Source organism: Gigantopelta aegis, chromosome 3, assembly GCF_016097555.1.
Source record: "Gigantopelta aegis isolate Gae_Host chromosome 3, Gae_host_genome, whole genome shotgun sequence".
Classification (NCBI taxonomy): Eukaryota; Metazoa; Mollusca; class Gastropoda; order Neomphalida; family Peltospiridae; genus Gigantopelta; species Gigantopelta aegis.
The window spans coordinates 7,961,543-7,983,559 of NC_054701.1; the positions used below are offsets into that span (position 1 = coordinate 7,961,543).

General features: G+C 39.8%; 1 protein-coding gene across 1 annotated transcript in view; it reads right to left on the reverse strand.

Annotated features, from left to right (window-relative positions):
• Nucleotides 1-3,795: 3,795 nt before the first annotated feature.
• The window catches only part of LOC121367297 (protocadherin Fat 3-like), a 39,979-nt gene continuing 21,757 nt past the window's right edge, over nucleotides 3,796-22,017 (reverse strand). The window contains exons 3-14 of the mRNA XM_041491409.1: nucleotides 20,827-21,068; nucleotides 19,898-20,135; nucleotides 17,702-17,892; nucleotides 16,742-16,871; nucleotides 15,601-15,816; nucleotides 14,330-14,473; nucleotides 13,807-13,964; nucleotides 12,468-12,582; nucleotides 11,434-11,655; nucleotides 8,246-10,145; nucleotides 4,323-4,436; nucleotides 3,796-3,913 (exon numbers count right to left, since the gene is read on the reverse strand). Coding sequence (XP_041347343.1) covers nucleotides 3,796-3,913; nucleotides 4,323-4,436; nucleotides 8,246-10,145; nucleotides 11,434-11,655; nucleotides 12,468-12,582; nucleotides 13,807-13,964; nucleotides 14,330-14,473; nucleotides 15,601-15,816; nucleotides 16,742-16,871; nucleotides 17,702-17,892; nucleotides 19,898-20,135; nucleotides 20,827-21,068 — 3,788 coding nt within the window. The remainder of the gene's footprint in view (nucleotides 3,914-4,322; nucleotides 4,437-8,245; nucleotides 10,146-11,433; nucleotides 11,656-12,467; nucleotides 12,583-13,806; nucleotides 13,965-14,329; nucleotides 14,474-15,600; nucleotides 15,817-16,741; nucleotides 16,872-17,701; nucleotides 17,893-19,897; nucleotides 20,136-20,826; nucleotides 21,069-22,017) is intronic.

Consider the following 22,017-nt stretch of genomic DNA (forward strand, 5'->3'; position numbering starts at 1 on the left):
TATATATACAACTTTGGAGTTAAAGTTGAAATTGTAACCTGTATTCGACTACAATTCACTGTTTTGAATTAAAAGGTAAATTGGTTTGAAAATGTAGCCAATGTCGTTGGGGAAGGGTGGGGATTTTGTTTGTTTGGTTCGTTTGTTTGTTTGTTTGGTTTTTGTTGTTGTTGGTGGGGTTTTGTTGTTTTGGAGGAGGGGGTTTAGGGGCGGGGTGTTTGTTTTGTTTTCTTGGTGGTTTTTTTGTTTGTTTTGGTGTTTTTGTTGTCGTTGATTTTTGGGGGTGGGGCTTTTTTTCTAATTTCAGAGTACCTAGTATGAATATTATATATTTTTAGATAGAAACAAAATGGTATGGCATGCAATTTTCAGAAATATTCAGAAACAAGCACATAATGTAACAATTTTTATAAATTAAAATAATGCTAGATCTTGTATGTCATGTACATAATGTTTTAAAGAATTTATCTTTTAGTGCACTGTCACGGGGATCCTATAATACCCGTAACTGAATGAAACACGATTGTCCAAATATCTCTCCTAACTGTATATCTATTAGATCTCTCTGTAACAGGCAGTTATACCCGCTGGCTCGTCTAGGTATGATCAGAGATAAGATCTTATATAAAGTATATATTATTATAGCACGTTTAGTTCACTAGAAAACACAACAAAAACACAATACACTTTGGAATCTGTATTAACCTACGCTGACAAATGTACTGCCGCAGTAGTTAATTAACAACAACAAATAATAACAACCCAGAACTGATCATTTAATTAGTTAATCTCTAGGTGTCTAGTTTACACAATATGCTAATCACTTCACCGTGACACAACACCCACACGTGTGATAATTGAGAAACGCTTCCAGAAGAACTTAATTAATAAAGGAATTACAACTCTATTCCTAACTGGTTAATTTTTAATTAACCCTTAACTACTCATTCAGTAACCTTGTAACACAGAATTAATACTGGTACCTATCACAATAAAGACAATAATTTTTAATTAACCCTTACTACTCGTTCAATAACGTGTGATAATTGAGAAACGCTTCCAGGGGAACTTAATTAATAAAGGAATTACAACTCTATTCCTAACTGGTTAATTTTTAATTAACCCTTAACTACTCATTCAGTAACCTTGTAACACAGAAAAAATACTGGTACCTATCACAATAAAGACAATAACCTACAGTTTACCTAGGTCCTCTAGGATGACTGGCTAAGCTTTAATAATTATTTAGACAGTGAACCTACAGATTACTGCGTCAGATGACCGGCAGCACCGTCTAAATAATATTGGTATAATACAGTATTAAAATATTTAAAGTCACATCAATCACATCAAGGTTATACACAGAGCAGAAAATATATAATTACCAGTCCGGACGGACTAACGATCCCTGGAAGCCTTCCTATGTTTCTCCCCGATATCTCTAAAACCCTAGCTATTTATCATAAAAATCCGAATATCGCCTGGGGTACATCGCGGCCCTCCCCCTATCAAGTGATATTTCCACAGCGACCACGCCGGAATATTTTTCTTAGATCGCCAGACTGGTTGTCGCCATTCCGCGAGCAATCCCCTGGTCATAAACAGCACTACCGGAGTTATTACGTAACTACTGGCCACATGGCCTCCGCACCTGGGCTGGGTGTGTATTGGGATGCACGGTCGCGCGAAGGTATTACGTAACAAAGTGCCCACCTGGGCTAAGTGCATATTGGAACTGCACACGGCCCTCTAAAACAATTAATATCGCCACAGGCGAAAAGAAATTAAGAGCATGTACCGTCACATGCACCAAATTCATAATGGTATTGAATAAGATCAACATTTATAACCATGCAGCCTAGACACAATATGGTATATTGAGTGAGCTTTGAATTGTTAAAAATTTGGGTTAAATTAAATGCCCTTTCCAATAGTGTTTTGTGCAAATGGTCACCTCATTCATTATTCTATTCCAAATATTACGAGGAGTCTAACGTGTTCTAATTTTAGATTTGAATGTCAAGCTGACTCAAATGACCAACAGATTAGGAATCTTCTACGTAATGGAAATACATGTAGATACCTTATTCATGACTCTACCTCATATATTAAGTCAGATACGGCGATTTCCGATTTGTGGTATGGCCGCCAGGGGCTATCGTCGATTTGTCCCTCATGTGGAGTTTGCAGGAATAACTTCGAGGTTCATGGGGCCTACATTTTTGTCAAAAGGTCTTATAGACTTGAAATCCGCCTACAAACTTTGGTCTCAAAGCAATTGTCACGGGACAGCGGAATATGACCCGATGTAGTCTAAATATTCATTGTTGCAGGGTTAAAGGGACATTCCTGAGTTTGCTACATTGTAAGATGTTTCCGACTAATAAAATATTTCTACGATTAAACTTACATATTAAATATATTTTCTTGTTTAGGATATCATTGTCTATATATTCAATGTGTTTCTGGTCGTCTTAATAATTGTAAGAAGCCCAAACTGGATTGTGTCTTGTAATAATGTCGTACGTACGAAAACAAAATATTTTAGGAAATAAAATGAAATTTAACCTAGTATAAATATTAGAATGATCAGAAACACATTTAATATACAGCCACTGATATTTTATGCAGAAAAATATATTTGATATGTAATTACAATCGTTAAAAGTCGCTGTTAGTCGATAACATCTTAAAAATTGCAGCAAACTCAGGAATGTCCTTTTAAGGCAGGGACCTTTATTCTTAACATATGCATATCGACACAAGCCCGCATACACCACGAACGCACATTGATGGCAAGATGACGGGGATTGGGGTAGAATGTTTAACGAATATTACGAGTAGTTTTGATCGTATATTTAACACACTAAATTGTTTTGTTGTTATGAATTCTGTTTTGCGAGGCACAATAATAAAGGAAGCCTAAAAGGTGCCGTGATTCTTAGAGTGCATACGCCTGCTCGTTCATTTTCGATGGCAAGTATTTACGATATCGCAATGCCATATTGTAATTGTAAATCAATGTGCTCTACTGGTATCGTTAAACAAAGCAATTTTTTAACTTTTACGCAATGATAACGTGTTCAACGCCAAAGGCTACATGGATAAGAAGACTTGTGACGCCAACTCGCGCTAATTAAACAGTTTACTATATCGTACCAAAACATTCCCTAGTTGTAAACAAAGTTTGAAAGTTTGTTTTGTTTAACGACATCATTAGAGCACATTGCTTAATTAATCATCGGCTGTTGGATGTCAAACATTTGGTAATTTTGACATGTAGTCATCAGAGGAAAGCGACTACATTTTTCCTAATGTAGCAAGAGATATTTTATATGCACTTTCCCACAGACAGAAAAGCACATACCACGGCCTTTGACCAGTTGTGGTGCACTGGTTGGAACGAAAAAACCGAATCAGTTGAATGGATCCACCGAGGTGGTTCGATCCTGCGATGCAAGCACCTCAAGCGAGCAGTGCTTAATTAGATTCAAACTGTGTGGGGCCTATTTACCACTGGGCTACGTCCCGCCCCTTTAGGCGTTTATTTTGGGATTTTTGGGCGGTTAATTGTTTTCTTGTTTTTCTTTTTGTATCTTTTAAATGGAGGCTGGGTGTTTGAGTTGGAATTGTTTATATAAATATATATATATATATATATATATAAATAAAAATATATAAATAAATAAATAAGTATAAAACAATTGGGGGATGAGTTGTTTTAATAACTGAACTCAGACGTGATCTATTACAGACTGGTTCTTTAAAAGGGCATACCGGGTATCTGACAGTTGTTCAACTTGAAGCACTTACCCGTAGCGACTGCTGCTGGGAGAGAAACGTCTTGGGGGTCTGAATGCCGCCGAGTCCGTCCGCCGCCATATTGGTTACGACGTACATCAATACCACAGACCTGAAGAAAGGAAGAAGTGTGTTACACATTTCACAGATCTCAAATACAGTGCAATATGAACATTTACTAACATACAAAACACCATGACGTCAATAGTCGAGTGCTGTGTTGCCGCTGTCTATAATATAATAAAGTATTTAACAATCGTTCTGATCGCTTTTCTTTTGATCTGCACTGCCGACTACTTTTTGTACTTAACCAATGCCGCACTTCGCAAGGATCGTTTTGCACTCAAAATTACCAAATGTTTCACATCCAATTTCCGATGATTAATAAATCAATCAGCTCTACTGATGTCGTGAAACAAAAAGAAAAAACTTTATCATCGTACGGTCAAAACCTTTCATTATTAGGTGATGGATATTATACGTATATGCATATATTCATGTTCGAATTTGGCGGTACTTACTGCGTAGCCAAAAGTTTTCTGCGTGATGAAGAGGCGGTCTCGTCACGTATTTCGTATATACCAACTCTGTATGTTATGAGGAACTGCTGTTGGATAATGTTCAGGAACTGCGCCCTGCAAAACAAAATACACAAAACACGATCTCCTTGTAACAATTAAGAACAGTACTGGCAGTTGCGGAAGACTAGAATGACATCTCATATCGTAATCTACGAGGTTTGTTGAACACCAGGATACGCACATACTCACACAAAGAAGTCTGTCTAAAGAGTAGATACCGAGTTCTGAAGAGTAGAAACTGAGTGTCATGTAGATCAACTCTTAATTTAGAAACTATCTCTTATTTAAAGCACAACACTGGTTATATGATGAACACGTGAACATATTAACACATCCTGTCTCACCAGGGAACCCGCCGTGAGCCCAGCAAGGAGCGATTGTAGTCGGTGAGACTCTGTATCCTGGTATTTAACATCGTTCACAGTCGACGTTTCAGCTGGCCACACACCTCGGCTGGACCATCTAGACAGAGGTCTATCATTATATCTTAGGCCAAAAAAAAGAAGAAGTTTGTTTCAGGTAACATGGCCAAAAAAAAGTAGGGTAGGTAGGTAGGATTTTTTTTTTTTTTTTTTTTCTTTTTTTTGTTCAAAGAGAGGTTACCCTACCTTAAATGTGTTTGCTAGAGAAAAACTCAATCTCAAGATGAAAGACATGAAGGCAAGCTGTCTGAAAAATCTTAGTTTACTCTTTGCAGCCAGAGAGAAATAAAAACAATCTCACTGTCAATGTCAGTTTTAAGTTTCACATGCCATTTTCAAAAGACAGAAAAACAAAAAAAGTTCAAACTATTCCTTTCACCAATAAAAGTCAGTAGATGACTGCACAGAAACTTCACAGCTTTGTCCAGTTTTGTCATAGGATGACTTCACAAATTTGTCCAAGTTGGTCAATAGATGTTTGCACAAAAAGTTCACAGATTTATCCAACTTGTATTGGAAATAACAAAACAATACTAATTTTGTGTGCAATTTACAAATCAATCGGCTTAGAAATGAATAACGTGTAGTAAATTTCATAGTAATAAAAAAGGCGTTTCTAACCCGAGTACTCTGACTGTAAGAGAGCTAGACGGACATTTGGACATAAATAATGAGAGCGTGTTTATGTTCAAATGTCCGTCTAGCTCTCTTACAGTCAGAGTACTCGGGCTAAGGCGTTCCCTGTGGGACGGACTTATAGTTTTAATGTTTATTAGCCTATTGAACGGACCCATGCTAAAATCACTCAAATTAATTTATTCCCAATTAACTGAAACACTGAAATAAATGTGAACTGTTTAATGTTAGTGGTTATTCTTGAATATTCCGTTTATTTAATTATTACCCATGCTCAGCAGTTGATAGGCCTATCTACATCACTGGCGTAGGAAACGGCATCGATGGTTTATATATTAATTTTATACGTGTGTGTACCCACCCACCCCACTTTTTGATATCTTCCTACAGGCTACACCCGTGTATATTAACAAATTCTGGGTACTAGGCCTAAGCAGTAGCCAACAACGAAAATTGTACAGTCTTCTTCAAATGACCTTCACCTTTGCATGTGGAAAAAACGCGATGACTTGTAGTCTGTGCATGTGGTATCGAGAAATCCTTTATTGTTTTGTTGAGATCGCACGTTGTTGTTTTTGGAAAATAAACCAACATTGTATGAGATGACTGGAGTTACGATAATACGATATATTTTCCTCTATAGGCCTACAGTATTTAGCAGTTTGTAATAAAAGCCGTTTAATCGCCACACACGTTACCGTATTGTCATGCGATCTCGTGTGTCACCAATTACCGTGGTACCTAATAAGAGCACGTGTTATTAACAGTGTTCTACACTCGGTTTTATAACTTACTCTTCTTTGGCTAGTGGACAAACGAAATTTACTAGCCAAGCTTAAAATGTTACTCGCCACAGTGCGACACTACTCATTTTGTATCATTTATGAATGTGTTGTAAGTATCTGGATTGTTTTCACCAAATTACTAAAATCAACGATGAGTTCCGAATTGTACCGACAATTAATACGGAATTCACAGTGATCAATCGGACAACTTCGTAAATAGTGAAATGTTCCGACTGCACAATGCTGTCAACAAATTTCATTTGTTTTCGCTGCTAGGACTCTGAACGCACATGGCAAATAATTTAATACTTAGACGTTTTTGGAGTCAGTCGCCAGATGGCGACGATAATAAATTCAATCAGTCGCCACGCCAACGTTTTGGTCGCATTGGCGACCATTTTGGTCGCAACGTAGAACACTGGTTAATGATTCCAATTTCAGTGGGGGTGTATAAAAACCATCGCTGCTGCCCCCCCCCCCCCCCCCCCCTCACGTACACACACCCCTCAACCTCCATTTAACACACACACTGACGTGTAAGAGTTATCCTACTTGAGTACTTCTGTCGTCTGCTTTGTCGATCCGCGACCACAACTTCTCTGTGTGCTTCCCCCCACCCCAGCAGAAAAAAAAAGTTCAGGGTCGGTATCAAAATTTAGGGTCGGTCGGGTGACCGGAAACAAACCATTTTTTTTTTTTGGCCTTAGCGGTTAGTGAGAGATTAACAGTGGTCGTTCACCTCCCCACTGAGCCAATAAAACTAACTCTCGGTTACAACCGGCACTGGGACGCGAACTGTAGACCCGAAGACCGATGGTTTATCTAATGGACACCTGGACAGATGTGGATATAAAACCGTGTGTAAACAGTAGCATTGGTAATATACCATGGTAATATACTGACGTCCGAAAAACAAAATACACCAATACTCTGACAGGCTATTGAAGAACAAAAAAACATATTGCGTGTTCAAAAGATATATATTCATGAGTGTGGTGTTTTCTCATTTCATTCCTTAACAGCAAAAACATTTAACACCATTTCATTTCCAGTATTCAAATTAAAACGAATTAAAAAATGTTTTTTTAAAACTTAAAACTTAAAACATCCCTTTTTGAAGACTAAAATTACATATTAAATATATTTCCCTATTTATAATATCAGTATCTGTATTTACAAAGTGTTTGTTGTCATCCTAATGTGGTAGACTAAACCATATTTTACCTTTCAATAATTTCTCAAGTACCAAAAAAAAAATATATATATATATTATGAAGTAAAATAAAACATGGCTGCTACCGACATGAGCACACGACAATAAACACACTGATTCATTTGAATATACACACACTGATATTATAAACAAGAAAATGTATTTAATATGTTATTTTCTTACATACCTGTTGGTTATTTTTGATAGCACATACGTGTTAACACATGCACGTTGATAACATTTTAAAGACACACGACTGGCTGCTCCTAGGTCACCAATGCCATACATCCAATGACCCCCCCCCCCCCCCCCCAGCGAAATAGATTAAACTGTGACGTATAGTTAACATGACGATCATTTGTCTGTGTCACGTAAATTAGCTACAAGCGTAAGAGCTATAAATAATATTAGAGAAGGAACCCGTTGTCGCCACTTCATAGGCTACTCTTTTCGATTAGCAGCAAGGGATCTTTTATATGCGCCATCCCACAGACAGGATAGTACATACCACGGCCTTTGTTACACCAGTTGTGAAGCACTGGCTGGAACGAGAAATAGCCCAATGGGTCCACCGACGGGGATCGATCCTAGACCAAACGCGCATCAAGCGAATGCTTTACCACTGGACTACGCCCCGCCCCTAGGGTATTGTTTGGGTCGGGGATCGATCTTGTGACCCACGGATTCTGGATTTTTTGCAGGGGGGAGGTCTAATGGCAGCTACTTGAATGGAGGCTGATATACAGCGACGAATGCGCTTTAAAATAAGCTTTCTGTGGGTTTTTTGGTGTTTTTTTCGACCCTAACCCTCTCAAGCCCGAGCCCTCCCCCGATCCGAACATGCTTATCACTGACCTGTTTAGTTCGAGGTACTGGCGACTGGCTCCAACTCGTATGACGAACATGTTATCATTGGGCACCAGCGTGTCAATCCTGAGGATGGCCAGCGAGCTCACGGCACTTCCGTTCAGATCTTTGGCCTCGCAGATCACCCACATGATGTATCGAGACTCGGGGTACAGCATGTCCGGTTTCCTCACCGTCGTCGCCCCCGTCTGTTTGTCGACGTCGAACACGCCGTCGCTGTTCATGGTGACGAATCGGACACTGCCAGGCTGGACACTGGTCAGTCCGAACTGGAGAGTCGTCAGTGTTAGGACGAGAGTTCCTGATTTAGCTGTGGTCGCGCATTCAGCAGAAATGATGGTGGAGCTTCCGGTGCCTGTACTTCCGGTAATGGTTTCCGCGACATCTATGATGGTGACAGTAACATCAGCCTCTGCCGACTTCTGTGGCGTGCCGTCGTCTCTGACAACGATCTTGAAAGTCGTGGAGGGTGTCGTTTCGAAATCTGGAGACGTCCTGACTCTGAGAGTTCCGTCGGGGTCTACAGAAAACAGAGAGGCACCGAGACCCCCTGGTGGAGATATTTCGTATGACAGGGATCCAACGTCTTTGTCCGTGGCGATGATTTTACCAACACGCTGACCAACTGGCGTCATTTCCACGACGTTGATGGCCAAGGAAGCAACTTGCAGAACAGGCGGGTTGTCATTGATGTCCCCGACGTCGATTTGAATCTGTATGTCTGCCACGACAGTCGCTCCCATATCTTCCTCGACGGTCAGCTGGTACACGGGATACTCCTCTCTGTTCAAAGATTTTGTTGTCTGTACCTCACCGTCGCCATTTGCCGTCTTCACTATTTTAAAGTTATTCCCGAAATTCCCTCCCTTGATTGTGTATCCAACAGTGGCTACACTTCCGGTGACCACGCCCACTGTGGTGTCACTGGGTTTGCCTTCTAATACCGAAAACGTGTATTGTAAAGGACCCGATGGCACGGCAGGATTGACAAACACGTTTACTGTCATTGTGTCTGATTTACTGGGCGTTCCTTTATCCGTTGCAGTAATCACAAGGCTGACGAGATTATTCGGCGGAGCCCAGGCTAACTTTATATCGCCGCTCAATTTGTCGATAAGGAAGTATCCACCTGCATTTCCTCCTGTGATGGAATAAGTGATTTCGCCATTAACGCCAGGGTCAGCATCTGAAGCAGTTACTGTAGCAACTATGTAGTCTGTTGGAGAGGTCCTGTCTAGGTAGGCGTCAACAGAAGGTGTAGGGAAAGCCGGAGCGTTGACGTTCTCGCTTTCGACAACAACAACTACGGTCACTGTGCCTGTTTTAGCTGGACTTCCTTTGTCCACGATGTCGATACTCAACACATACTTTCTGGTCTGGGTTCTGTCGACGGCCGTCACCAACGACAGGGATCCAGAATTCCCTGTCAGGGAAAAGATTCCACCGACATTTCCTTCAGAGATGCTGAACATGAACTGTGCGTTTATCCCTTCGTCTTTGTCTGAGCACACCAGCTGAGTGAGTTGATCGCCCAGCCTGTAACTGTCTGTAACGATTATCGCCGGCACGTGGTTGCAAGTTGGCGCATTATCGTTAACGTCGTTCACGTCGATGTGCACAGTGATTGACGTCGACTTGGAAGCTGTCTGCGACTGGTCAGTTGCTATGACAACAATGTCCCATGATGGGTCGGTCTCTCTGTCGAGCGTGTCCCACGTTTTGAATCGCCCAGACGAAGCGTCGATCACGAATGGTGAAAGGGGAGTGCCGAGACTGAAGGTGATCATACCATCGTGTCCAGAGTCCCCGTCAGTCGCCATCACCTGGAACAGTTCGGATCCTGAAATTACAGCAGTCAAATAGATTGATTAGCATTGGTCTATGAAACAGCATGTGAGACGTATTTAAAAGGCAAATATGGTATATCTTTTAATATCATACTTCAATACAAAAGGGGCAGGATTTAGCTCAGTCGATTGAGTGCTCGCCTGAGGTACTTGCATCGCAGGATCGAAACACAAGGTAGATTCATTCAACTGATATGGATTTGGATTTTCTCGTTCCAACTGGTACACCACTACTTATCAAAGGCCGTGGTATGTGCTCTCCTGCCTGTGGGAAAGTGCATATAAAAGATCCCTTGCTACAAATGGAAAACTGTAGCGGGTTTCCTCTCTAAGACTATTTGTCAAAATTAACAAATGTCTGACATATATCCAATAGCCTATGATTAATAAATCATTGTACTCTAGTGCAAACAAACTTTAGTCTATGAAACAACATGTTCATACTTATCTAAAAGACAGATATATTATATATTTTAATTTCATATTTCTACACAAATCTTAGTTCAAGGAATGTATTTAGAGATTGTCAAAATAAAAATATCAATATCTGTCTACCCCTCGAATAATCCATTCACGTTTCATCAGTTTGTCGGTCCGATCGGTTGTCCGTCCATCACACAATCCGTATATCAAGCTATACATTATTTTTTGTTTTTATAAAATTAATTAAAACGAAATAGTATACCATTCTCAAACCTGTTCGTTACAAACTTACACCCCAGCTTTAAAACAACTAAGTATACACTAGTGGTATTCACTTGGAAGTTACAAGGTGCATATGCTGAAAATTGTGCAAAAAAAAAAGAGAGCAGAAAATTCGACTGGAGAAGGTAGGTTTTGAACCCCCGCCCACCCATCCTGCCAGAACCTAATCCTGGTCCTACAGTGTGGGGTGAGATGTTGATTGGTGTAGTTCCAATGATCGATTATCCTTACCAACGTGTCACGTGGGCACACACTTTGCTCTACGTCACCACAAGAAAGTAAAGTGCAGGTTCGTTTCGCATAGAGGCGTCGGGTTTCTTCGTGAAGCGTTGTTACTGATCAACAACATGTACGTTTAATGTCATGACTGGACTCGAGAATAATCAAACTAAAGCTCCGTGGCAACAGATTTAGGAAACAAATTTGTATTTTAGACACAGTAGCTGGCTACCATTGGGTCATTGGAGACTGCCGAAGTATTACACACATCTATCCCTCCCCTACAACATATTAATAAAGGGAGGGCTACAGGTCACTCGAGCTAGTTGGGAGGTGGAGGGGTGGGGGGTGTCTTACCTGGCGCAGTACTCTCCGGCACTGATTGTGACGGAACAAGAGTGATAGTCGGCGGGAACTCGTTAACGGGGGTGACGGTAACATGCAGATAGGCGCTGGACTGGAGATTGGGCGAGCCTTTGTCCGTAGCGGTGACCGTCACGATGTACGTCAGTGTGTCCTTGTTGTTGATGCTCTCCGCCAGGGTTACCAAACCACTCGAGTCGATGTCGAATGTGCTACCTGCAAGTACAACGTGCAACTCTACAGTCTAAAAATAATAGCTTGTCTTGATCACCATTACTTCTCAGACGAACGTGTGTTTTAAGAATGATGAAAAATGCATTTTGGGGTATTAAAAAAATCTGAATGGCCAGCACCACTTCAGATACATGGAACTGAATATTCTAAATAATAAAATGAAAGTACTTATAATTTTAATGATCAAAAACGGCGTTAATAGTGAGAAAACAAAACGTCGTAATGTGTAAAACTAGGGTCTGTCACGTTTAAGCGACTATTCAGAGTTTGTAGCCATTTTGAAGGGTTTTCGGCAAATCAAATATTTTTACATTATCTGAATTACAAAGTATGAATTGACCTTTATAGTTATTTTGCGCGTACATTATGGTTAGTAAATCTATAATCAAATTCACCAAGCAAAATATAATGAAATTAACACTCTTTAAACAGTAGTAATTATTTGATTCTCGTTAACGTTTTGGCGATTTAATCAAAAATGTAGATGTATTCGCTATTTGGCGAACAGCAGCTTATAGGAGGTATACTGTTCATATTGAATATTTGTATGAAATACATAAATAACATTTTATAATTCAAAACTGTGTTATAAATTTAGAACTATTCTTTGACTTAAAATAAATGATAACAATAATCTCTTTTGACCATTAATTTAAAAATATTTATTTTTACTTTTTACAATGTATTTTATTTTATTATTATCTTTTCATTATTATCTTTTTATTATTATTATTTCTATTATTATTATTATTATTATTATTATTATTATTACTATTATTATTATTTTAATTTACCTGCAATGCTATAAGTGAATTGTCCGCCCAATCCCTCATCCGGGTCTTGTGCCACTATCTGCGCAACTGACGTCGTCGGCGCGTCTGTTTCAGTCAACGTCGCTGTGTAGATATTCTGTAACAAAGACCGGTTACCAGACTCGAAACAGAGAACCAACGGTTAATAACAGCTACTTATTATATAAACCAAATCCATCACCAAATCGTCACGGTACTGGATGGGGAGCAAACTTAGAACATACCCTTTAATTGATATTGGGACGGCAGGCGCGAATCCAGGATTTTTTAATAGAGGAGGTCCAAAACCCGTTGTTGTTTTTGAAAATATAATTTAAAGGTCCTTGACAGGTAGACAGGATAAGTTTGCATTTTTTGTGTATTCTGAAATATATATAATATTGTTTGACCAAAAATAGGGGCCCCGCCTGAATCCGCGCCTGGACGGGGATGACTGGTAACGATCAGGTCTGTCAGGGGATGGTTCGATAAATAAATATAATAATTATTAATGTTATGATAATAGAAGGCCGCAAGCAAGTTTTAGTTATTATATCGTTATACTGTAGATGTTGCTAATAGTCCTGCAAACACGGTTACTTATATAGGGGATACCGGTACCGGCAGGGTAACATTAGTTCACAAGGCTAGATTATGAAACCACCTGATTACACATTCAGCATTGCATGCGTTTCCAATGGCGGCGATTTTCCAAGATAGCTGCCATTATATTAACGAGGCTATATCTCTGGCAATATTTCACATATTGAGATGATTTTGGTATTAAAACATACGTTTTGGCGGTGGGAAATATGAACAACATACTTGCAGATCAATTAGATATATTCTCAACCACCTTTCAAGATGATTTCACAAAAATGATGCACTTGTCGTTGTATTCTTGATATACGATATCATGCTAACAATGCTATACACAGATATCTCTGGAACATGTGATTGGTTTAATTGAAATTTGCTATTTAGAAAATTAAACAATTCTTCTCGGACAGTGGGAGGTTTAATTACGCTTTTCTGTCATTTAATGCTAGTCTCAAACTGTCAGCTGCCAGCAGGAACTTGGCCAACTCGAAGTTTGCGTTGTAATTTCTCCAACTTCCGACTTACGACGGGTGCGCTCAGATTAAAAAAATAATGGGTTATACGACGAGAATCGTAGCGCTCAGACTAGCAACTGGATGGTCGTAGAAGTCGTGACAGCAGAAAGTTGGACAACTATCAGCTGACAGTTGGTAGTGTGACACTACCATTAGGGGCATGGGTCGCCATAGTCTCCCACCACCGAGACTAATATATTAAAATGGCGTCCGTAATATTTCTTTACCTGGGTAAAAACTGGAGCGACGTCGTTGACGTCAGTGAGGGTGATGTTGACTTGGGATATTACCCTGTCGGTGTACTTATCGCTGGAATAGGCAAACATGTCGAACTCAACCACAGGCTTTGTCTCTCGATCAAGTGGTCCCGTCACATATATGACACCTTTAAATACAAACAGTAATGATTATTAAATGTGCATTTATGTTTGTATGGGTGGAATCGATGATGTTTAAAAAATATGGATTTGTTTCCACACAAATTTAAATAGGAGAGAGAGAGAGAGAGAGAGAGAGAGAGAGAGAGAGAGAGAGAGAGAGAGAGAGAGAGAGAGACACACACACACACATATTTTATGTTTAAAATGTAATAATAATAAACAACTAGTGTCTTATTTCACATTTAAGACATCAGATTGCATTTAAGATTGATACTCTGTCCACTCAACACACCCGTCTTTCCTGACAGGTCAACCCTATGTAGCTGCTTTACAATATGTCGCCACATAAATAGTACTGAAATTAAGTTACCTGTCCCTGAGTCGATGTTAAACCAATTAGGCACTGGCGCCGTTTCTATGCCGTACGTCACATTTTTAAACTGTTCTGTCAAATCGTCGTCGGTAGTTTCCGCTTGGCCTACGGAGGTTCCAATATCAGTCGACTCGGGTATCGCTGAAATAATACTCTCATATTAAAATAAATAAATAATAAATAAATAAATAATAAAAACACACACACACAAAACACACCTGAAGAATGATTGATGAATATAAGCACAAATAGGATCGTATGCACCATCCCACAGACAGGATAGTACACACCACGGCCTTTGATATACCAGTCGTGGTGCACTGGCTGGAACGAGAAATAGCTCAATTGGCCCACCGACGGTGATCAATCCTAGACAGACCGCGCATCAGACGTGCGCCATACCACTGGACTACGTCCCCCCCCCCCCCCCCCCCCCCCCCCCCCCCCCCCCCCCCAACCTTTAAAAGACAAAAAGTAGTAATTTCCTTGTCTCAGAGTTTGGTAGACTTAGTATGTCATAATTTCCTTGTCTCAGAGTTTGGTAGACTTAGTATGTCATAATTTCCTTGTCTCAGAGTTTGGTAGACTTAGTATGTCATAATTTCCTTGTCTCAGTGTTTGGTAGACTTAGTATGTCATAATTTTATATATTTTCTTACACACCCGTCGGTGAGAACATCATGCGTTAACACATACTTGTTTACACACGTACGTGTGTTAACAATTTCAAGACATACGACTGACTGCTCCTAGGAGATGACCAGGTCACCAATGCTATATATCCAATGAAAAACAACACGATGAAATCGATTACACTGTGACGTATCGTTAACCTGACAATCATGTGTCTGTGACGCGTAAGTCAGTTACAAGTGCAAAGAGATGTTAAAGTTTGCTCTTTTTTTGAGGATATGTAAGAAATAGAATAATACATTCGTGTCCGATAGATACCATTTATCTCACAACTCGTTGTTTAAAATCGTATCAAACTCTCTTTCGCTCGTTAGATACATTTTAAAACAACTCGTTATGAGATAAATGGTATTTAACGGCCACTCATGTATTATTACCTCTATATATTTTTATTTTTTTTAAATACTAAAGAAATTTATGTTGCAACTTAGTCCGGTGTGTTCCTCCGATTGACTGGATCATTATGTGTATGCTGCCCTTCCCTCCCTACAAGCATGTCCTCTAAACTTTGTTCTATTAGTCATACGGTCCCTATCCCACCATGTTGGGCCTGACAGAAAGTACACTTTTCTCACCAATGAGGAGCGGGTTGGCGGACGTCCAGACAGGCGGGTTGTCGTCCACGTCGTCCACGTACAACACGACGCTGGCGGTCTTCCAGAGCGCGGGCACGCCCTTGTCGGAGATGTTGACGAGCAGCTCGTACGACTGCGGCTCCGTGTCCACGTCCACGGCTTTCACCAGAGAGACGATGTTCGTGTTGGGGACCACGTCGAGCACGCTCGTGTTGCCTGCATACAGGAGGAGGCTTACTACTGATAGGAGGAGGAGGATGATGGTGGTGGTGCTGATGATAATGATGGTGGCGGTGTTGGTGATGGTGCTGCTGCTGATGGTGGTGGTGATGATGGTGATGGTTATGGAGGTGGTAATAATGGTGATGGTGGTGGTGATAATGGTGATGGTGGTGGTGGTGATGATGATGATGGTAGTGGTGGTGGTGATGATGATGATGATGGTGGTGGTGATGATGATGATGGTGATGGTGGTGGTGGTGGTGGTGGTGGTGATGATGGTGATGGTGATGAGGAGTAGGATGATGATGCCAATTATGACAAGATGATGATGGTGATGGTGGTGATGATGAGGAGGAGGAGGACAAGGACGATGATGGTGATGATGATGGAGGAGAATGACAATGATGACAAGGATGATGATGGTGGTGATGATGATAATGATGGTGTGGGTGGTGGTGATCTTTGTGGTGGTGATGATAATGATTATGATGTTGATGATCATACAAATAAAAAAACAGAGGCGGATACAAAAACAGATAGTGACAGTGTAAGAGACAGAGATAGTAAAGAGAGAGAATGAGAAGAAAAAGAGAGTGATAGAGATGGATATAGGGAGAGCAAGGGAGGCAGTGACAAAGAAAGAACAGAGACAGACAGACAGCGTGAGAGAAGGAGAAAGATATTAATATAGATCATATTAGTATCAGTCATTTTGTTGTATCAGTGAAGGATCCAGAATGTTTTTGGAGGGAGGAGGCAATACCCAACGGGTGATTGAACGGCTATCACGTTTCCATAATTAATTATAATCTGTGTACGCTTGGGTAATTATTACATTGCAGCAGCTGGGAGTGGTTCACGCACCTCCTCCCCCCTGTATCCGTCACTGATAATTAGGGACGGAGTTGATCGTGCATACCGCCATATGCTGTGTAAACAAGCTGTCCTCCGCTGCCGGAATCCTTGTCCACGCACGGGATGGACGCCAGGACCGTCCCTGCATTAGTAGATTCTGGGATAGACGTCACCTTCATGTACTTAGAACACCACTGCAATGGCAAACACGACACCTTTCAAACACTGGCTCACGAAATAGCCATACCGATATTCTTATGTCACATCACAATGTTTGGTTGTTGTTCTTTTTTGTTGTTGTTATTGTTGTTGTTTGGATTTGTTGGGAGGTTTTTTTTGGGGGGAGGGGGCTTGTGGGTTTTATGTTTTGTCTTTTGCTTGTTTTCTTGTGTTGTGACTGCTGAATTAATTTTAAATTTATATGTACGTGCACACATACATCCAAACATATATACACGTATGCACGAATAAATGCACGCACAAACGCATATACACAGACACAGAAATTGAGAAAAGTGTTTTTGAAATAAATGTTTTAATAGATGATGAAACTGACCTAAACATACATACATACATACATACATACATACATACATATATACATAAACATACATACATACATACATCAATACATACATATATACATAAACATACATACATGCATACATACATACATCAATACATACATATATACATAAACACACATATACATGGTATATACGTACGTACATACAGGCACACAAACACACAGGCAGAAAGAAACTTATGTACACACCGGTGGTCGATCGTTTACGTTCTTCACCCACACGTACACAGCACACACACGCGCGCGCGCACAGGCAGCCAGACATTATATTATGTACAAACAGGTAGTCGATCGTTTACGTACTTCACGTACACGCACACACACACACACACACACACACACACACACACACACACACACACACTCACTCACTCACTCACTCACACACAGACATACACACAAACACACGCACAGGCAGACAGACAAATGTGTACCGACCGGTGGTCGATCGTTGACGTCGATGACGTTGATGTTGATGAAGCCGACATTCAGCTTAGGGTAGTCTGGGTCGAGGTCCTGCACGATGAGCATCAGTCGGTACCAGTTCTTCCACTCGTAGTTTAGGGGCGCCTGCACGTAGATGTCGCACGTCTGGCTGTCGATCGCAAATTTCTTGCCTATGTTTCCGTCTAAACATAATCAATAGTTAAAGTTTGTTTTGTTTAACAACACCTCTAGAGCACATTGGTTTATTAATCACCGGCTATTGGATGTCAAACATTTGGTAACTGATAGTCTTAGAAAGGATTTTGTTTATGCACCATTCCACACACACGATATGACATACCACGACATTTGATATACCAGTCGTGGTGCAAACATAATCAATCAATCAATAAAACACACACACACACACACACACACACACACACACACACACACATATATATATATATATATATATAGAGATAGATAGATAGATAGATAGATAGATAGATAGATAGATAGATAGATAGATAGATAGATAGATAGATAGGCAACTAGAAATATAGATCGATAGATAGATCGATAGACAGATTGATCGATATATAGATAGATCAATAGATAGATAGAGAGATAGATAGATAGATAGATAGATAGATAGATAGATAGATAGATAGATAGATAGATAGATAGACAGATAGACAAACAGATACACAGACATACCGATAGATAGATAGATAGATGGATAGATAGACAGACAGACAGACAGACGGAGAGACAGACAGACAGACAGATAGATAGATAGATAGATAGATAGATAGATAGATAGATAGATAGACAAACAGATACATAGACATACCGATAGATAGATAGACAGACAGACATACAGACAGACATATAGATAGATATATAGATAGACAGGCAGACAGACAGACAGACAGACAGATAGAGACAGACAGACAGACAGACCGATAGATAGATAGACAGACAGACAGACAGACATACATACAGACACAGACAGACAGACAGACAGACAGACAGACAGATAGATAGATAGATAGATAAACAAACAAATACACAGATACACAGACATACCGATAGATAGACAGACAGACAGACATATAGATAGAAAGAAAGAAGTGTTTTATTTAACGACGCACTCAACACATTTTATTTACGGTTATATGGCGTCAGACATATACATATGGTTAAGGACCACACAGATTTTTTTAGAGGAAATCCGCTGTCGCCACATAGGCTACTCTTTTACGACAGGCAGCAAGGGATCTTTTATTTGCGCTTCCCACAGGCAGGATAGCACAAACCATGGCCTTTGTTGAACCAGTTATGGATCACTGGTCGGTGCAAGTGGTTTACACCTACCCATTGAGTCTTGCGGAGCACTCAGACATATAGATAGATACAAAGACAAATACACAGACAGACAGAAAGATAGACAAACAGATAAACATAAAGACAGATAGATAGACAGACATATAGACAGACAGATAGACAGACATATAGACAAATAGATGGACAGACAGACAGATAGACAGACAGACATACAGACAGATAATAGATAGAAAGACAGACAGATAGACAGATAGATAAACAGACAGATAGACAAATAGACAAATAGACAGATAGATGGACAGAAAGACAGATAGACAGATAGTACATGTATATATTGTTTAATGTCGAAAGCTTAAGGTAAATATGTTTTTTAAATTATGTATAGAAATCAAAACTTTAAATGTAATTCTGGGTGTCCTAAAAATAATACATTTATTAGCACAATAAAACGTATATGTGTTTGTTTTGTCTAACGACACCACTAGAGCACATTAATCATCGGCTATTGGATGTCAAACATTTGGTAAAATATTGTCACATATTGTCTTGGAGAGGAAACCCGCTACATCTTTCCTAGTAGCAAGGAATCTTCTATACCCATCATCCCACAGACAGGATAACACATACCACGGACTTTGATATACAAGTCGTGGTGCACTGACTGGACCGACGGGGATAAATCCCATACCAACCGCGCATCAAGCGAACGCTATATCACTGGGCAACACACACCCCCCACACCCCACACCCCCACCCCACCCTTCCGTGTAGTGCTTAAGCCATAGGCAATAAAAACTAATTTTCGTCGAGGTATGGTATATATATTACTGCACTAGTACTAATGAAATACCAAATTACTTTTAATTTCCACCCTGGCAATCCCGCCAAGACCGCCTGACCCATCCCACTTGAAGTCAGCGTCGAAGATGGTGCAGCCGGCGATCTTTGTTCCTACCGGAGTATCCTCCCTTACATTGATCGACGCAGGCAGGTTCTTCAGTCGCGGGGAGTTGTCGTTCACTGACGTCACAGAGACGGTAATTTTAACCGTCGTCGTCAAGGCGGGTGTTGCTTGGTCTCTGACTTCCACAGTGATCTGAGGAAACAAACGACAGGAATGTCAACAATACCCACAACTCATAGGCTTGCCGCCAAAAATAAAATGTCTTAATGCACGACGGTTATTTTATGTATTCTTTGAAATTCGAAAAACATATATCACACACAAACAATTTTTATATATATGTTATTATTATTATTATTATTATTATTATTATTATTATATTTTAACCCTAAAACTAACCCTATGTTTTTCATTAACCCTAGCTAACCCTAACTATAGCCCCAACACTAACCTAACCCTAATCTTGTGTTTATCCTTAACCCTAACTATAGCCACAACTCAAACTATCCCAAAACATAACCCTATGTTTATCCTTAACCCAAGCTAACCCTAACTATAACCTCAACTCTAACCTAACCCTAACAACCCAGATCTAACTGTAACTCTAACCCAAAGCGTAATCTTAACCATAACGAACTTATTAACCCTAACACAAACCTTAAGCATATCCGTAATCTTAACCCAAACCTAACCCTTAACTCTATTCTTAACCGTAAGTCTAGCATTAATCGTAGCTATAACCCTAGCACTAACCATAACCCCTAAATCCAAATGTAACTCCAATTCTAAACTTAACCTTAATTCCGCGTAATTCCTATATTATCATTACTGTCAAGCCATTGCTGTTGCTATCACTGCTGTTATCGTTTTTCAGTCAACTAACCGGGTAAAATTTGACGAAATCAGCATTGAACTTCTTTTTGTTCTTAACTTGTCCGGTGTTGCTGTTAACGTAGAACTGGTTGGTGTTGCCTGTTGTCATCACGAAGGTGATGGTGCCTGCCGGGCCGGTGTCTACGTCGGAGCAGTTGACGGTGGTAATCAATTGCCACGCCGGCAGCGTCTCCGATACCGTGACGGCCGTAAAGTTCTTCTCACATGACGGAAAGTTGTACGTCTGGGCGTCTGCAAAAACAGTATACAAATTCTTTATTGAAAAGAATATATATTACTGTATATATATATATATATATATATATATATATATATATATATATATATATATATATATATATATATATATATATATATATATATATATATATATATATATTTTTTTTTTTTTTTTTTTTTTTTTTTTTTTTTTATCCTGCAATCACTGTTTGTAATCCCGCAACCACTGATTGCTAAAAGCATTAAAGTAACAGACCCTAGTTTTTAAACACTACTATTAAAGCCGGGTTTTTTTATAATTTAAATTAAACGAACACTCGAAATGGTTCTGGGCCCAGTTCCACGAACCGCTCTTAGTCCTAAGATCACCTTAAGTGCATAACTACCTTATGCAACTAAGATGATCTTAGCGCTTAAATCGCTTCCTTGGAACGGGGCCCCGGTCATCCAGGTTTTTGGAATACCCCAAAATACACGTTCATCTGAGAAGTAATGGTTATCGAGACAAGCTGTAGTTATTTTTAAAAAGTATATTCCTGTTTAAACATCACAGACTTTAGTTTCTCTATGTTATGACCTTATTCAAATGTGTAGATGTGTAAATTTGTAGATTAACTAAACTTAGTGTCCATTTTCACTAGCTGAAACTTGGGTCTGAGCCTTTAAGAATAGACCTACAATTGCTTAATTATCAGATATAACTTTGAGTTATATGTTAAAACAATTTGATTACCGTCGTTCAGTCGTAGTACCACTATTATGTAGCAAGATGTATCGCTACGACAGTACCAATATCCGGTGTTGGACTCACACAGTGATATACCAGTGAGGACATCTAACGTTAGACGCAAAAACCAGTTTAGCGAGCGACCGCGATCACTCGCTCTCCTGAACACGCCTCTGGTTTCTCTTATTAAAGCCGAATAACGCTTTTTTTTTAACCCACACAGGATACAGGTGA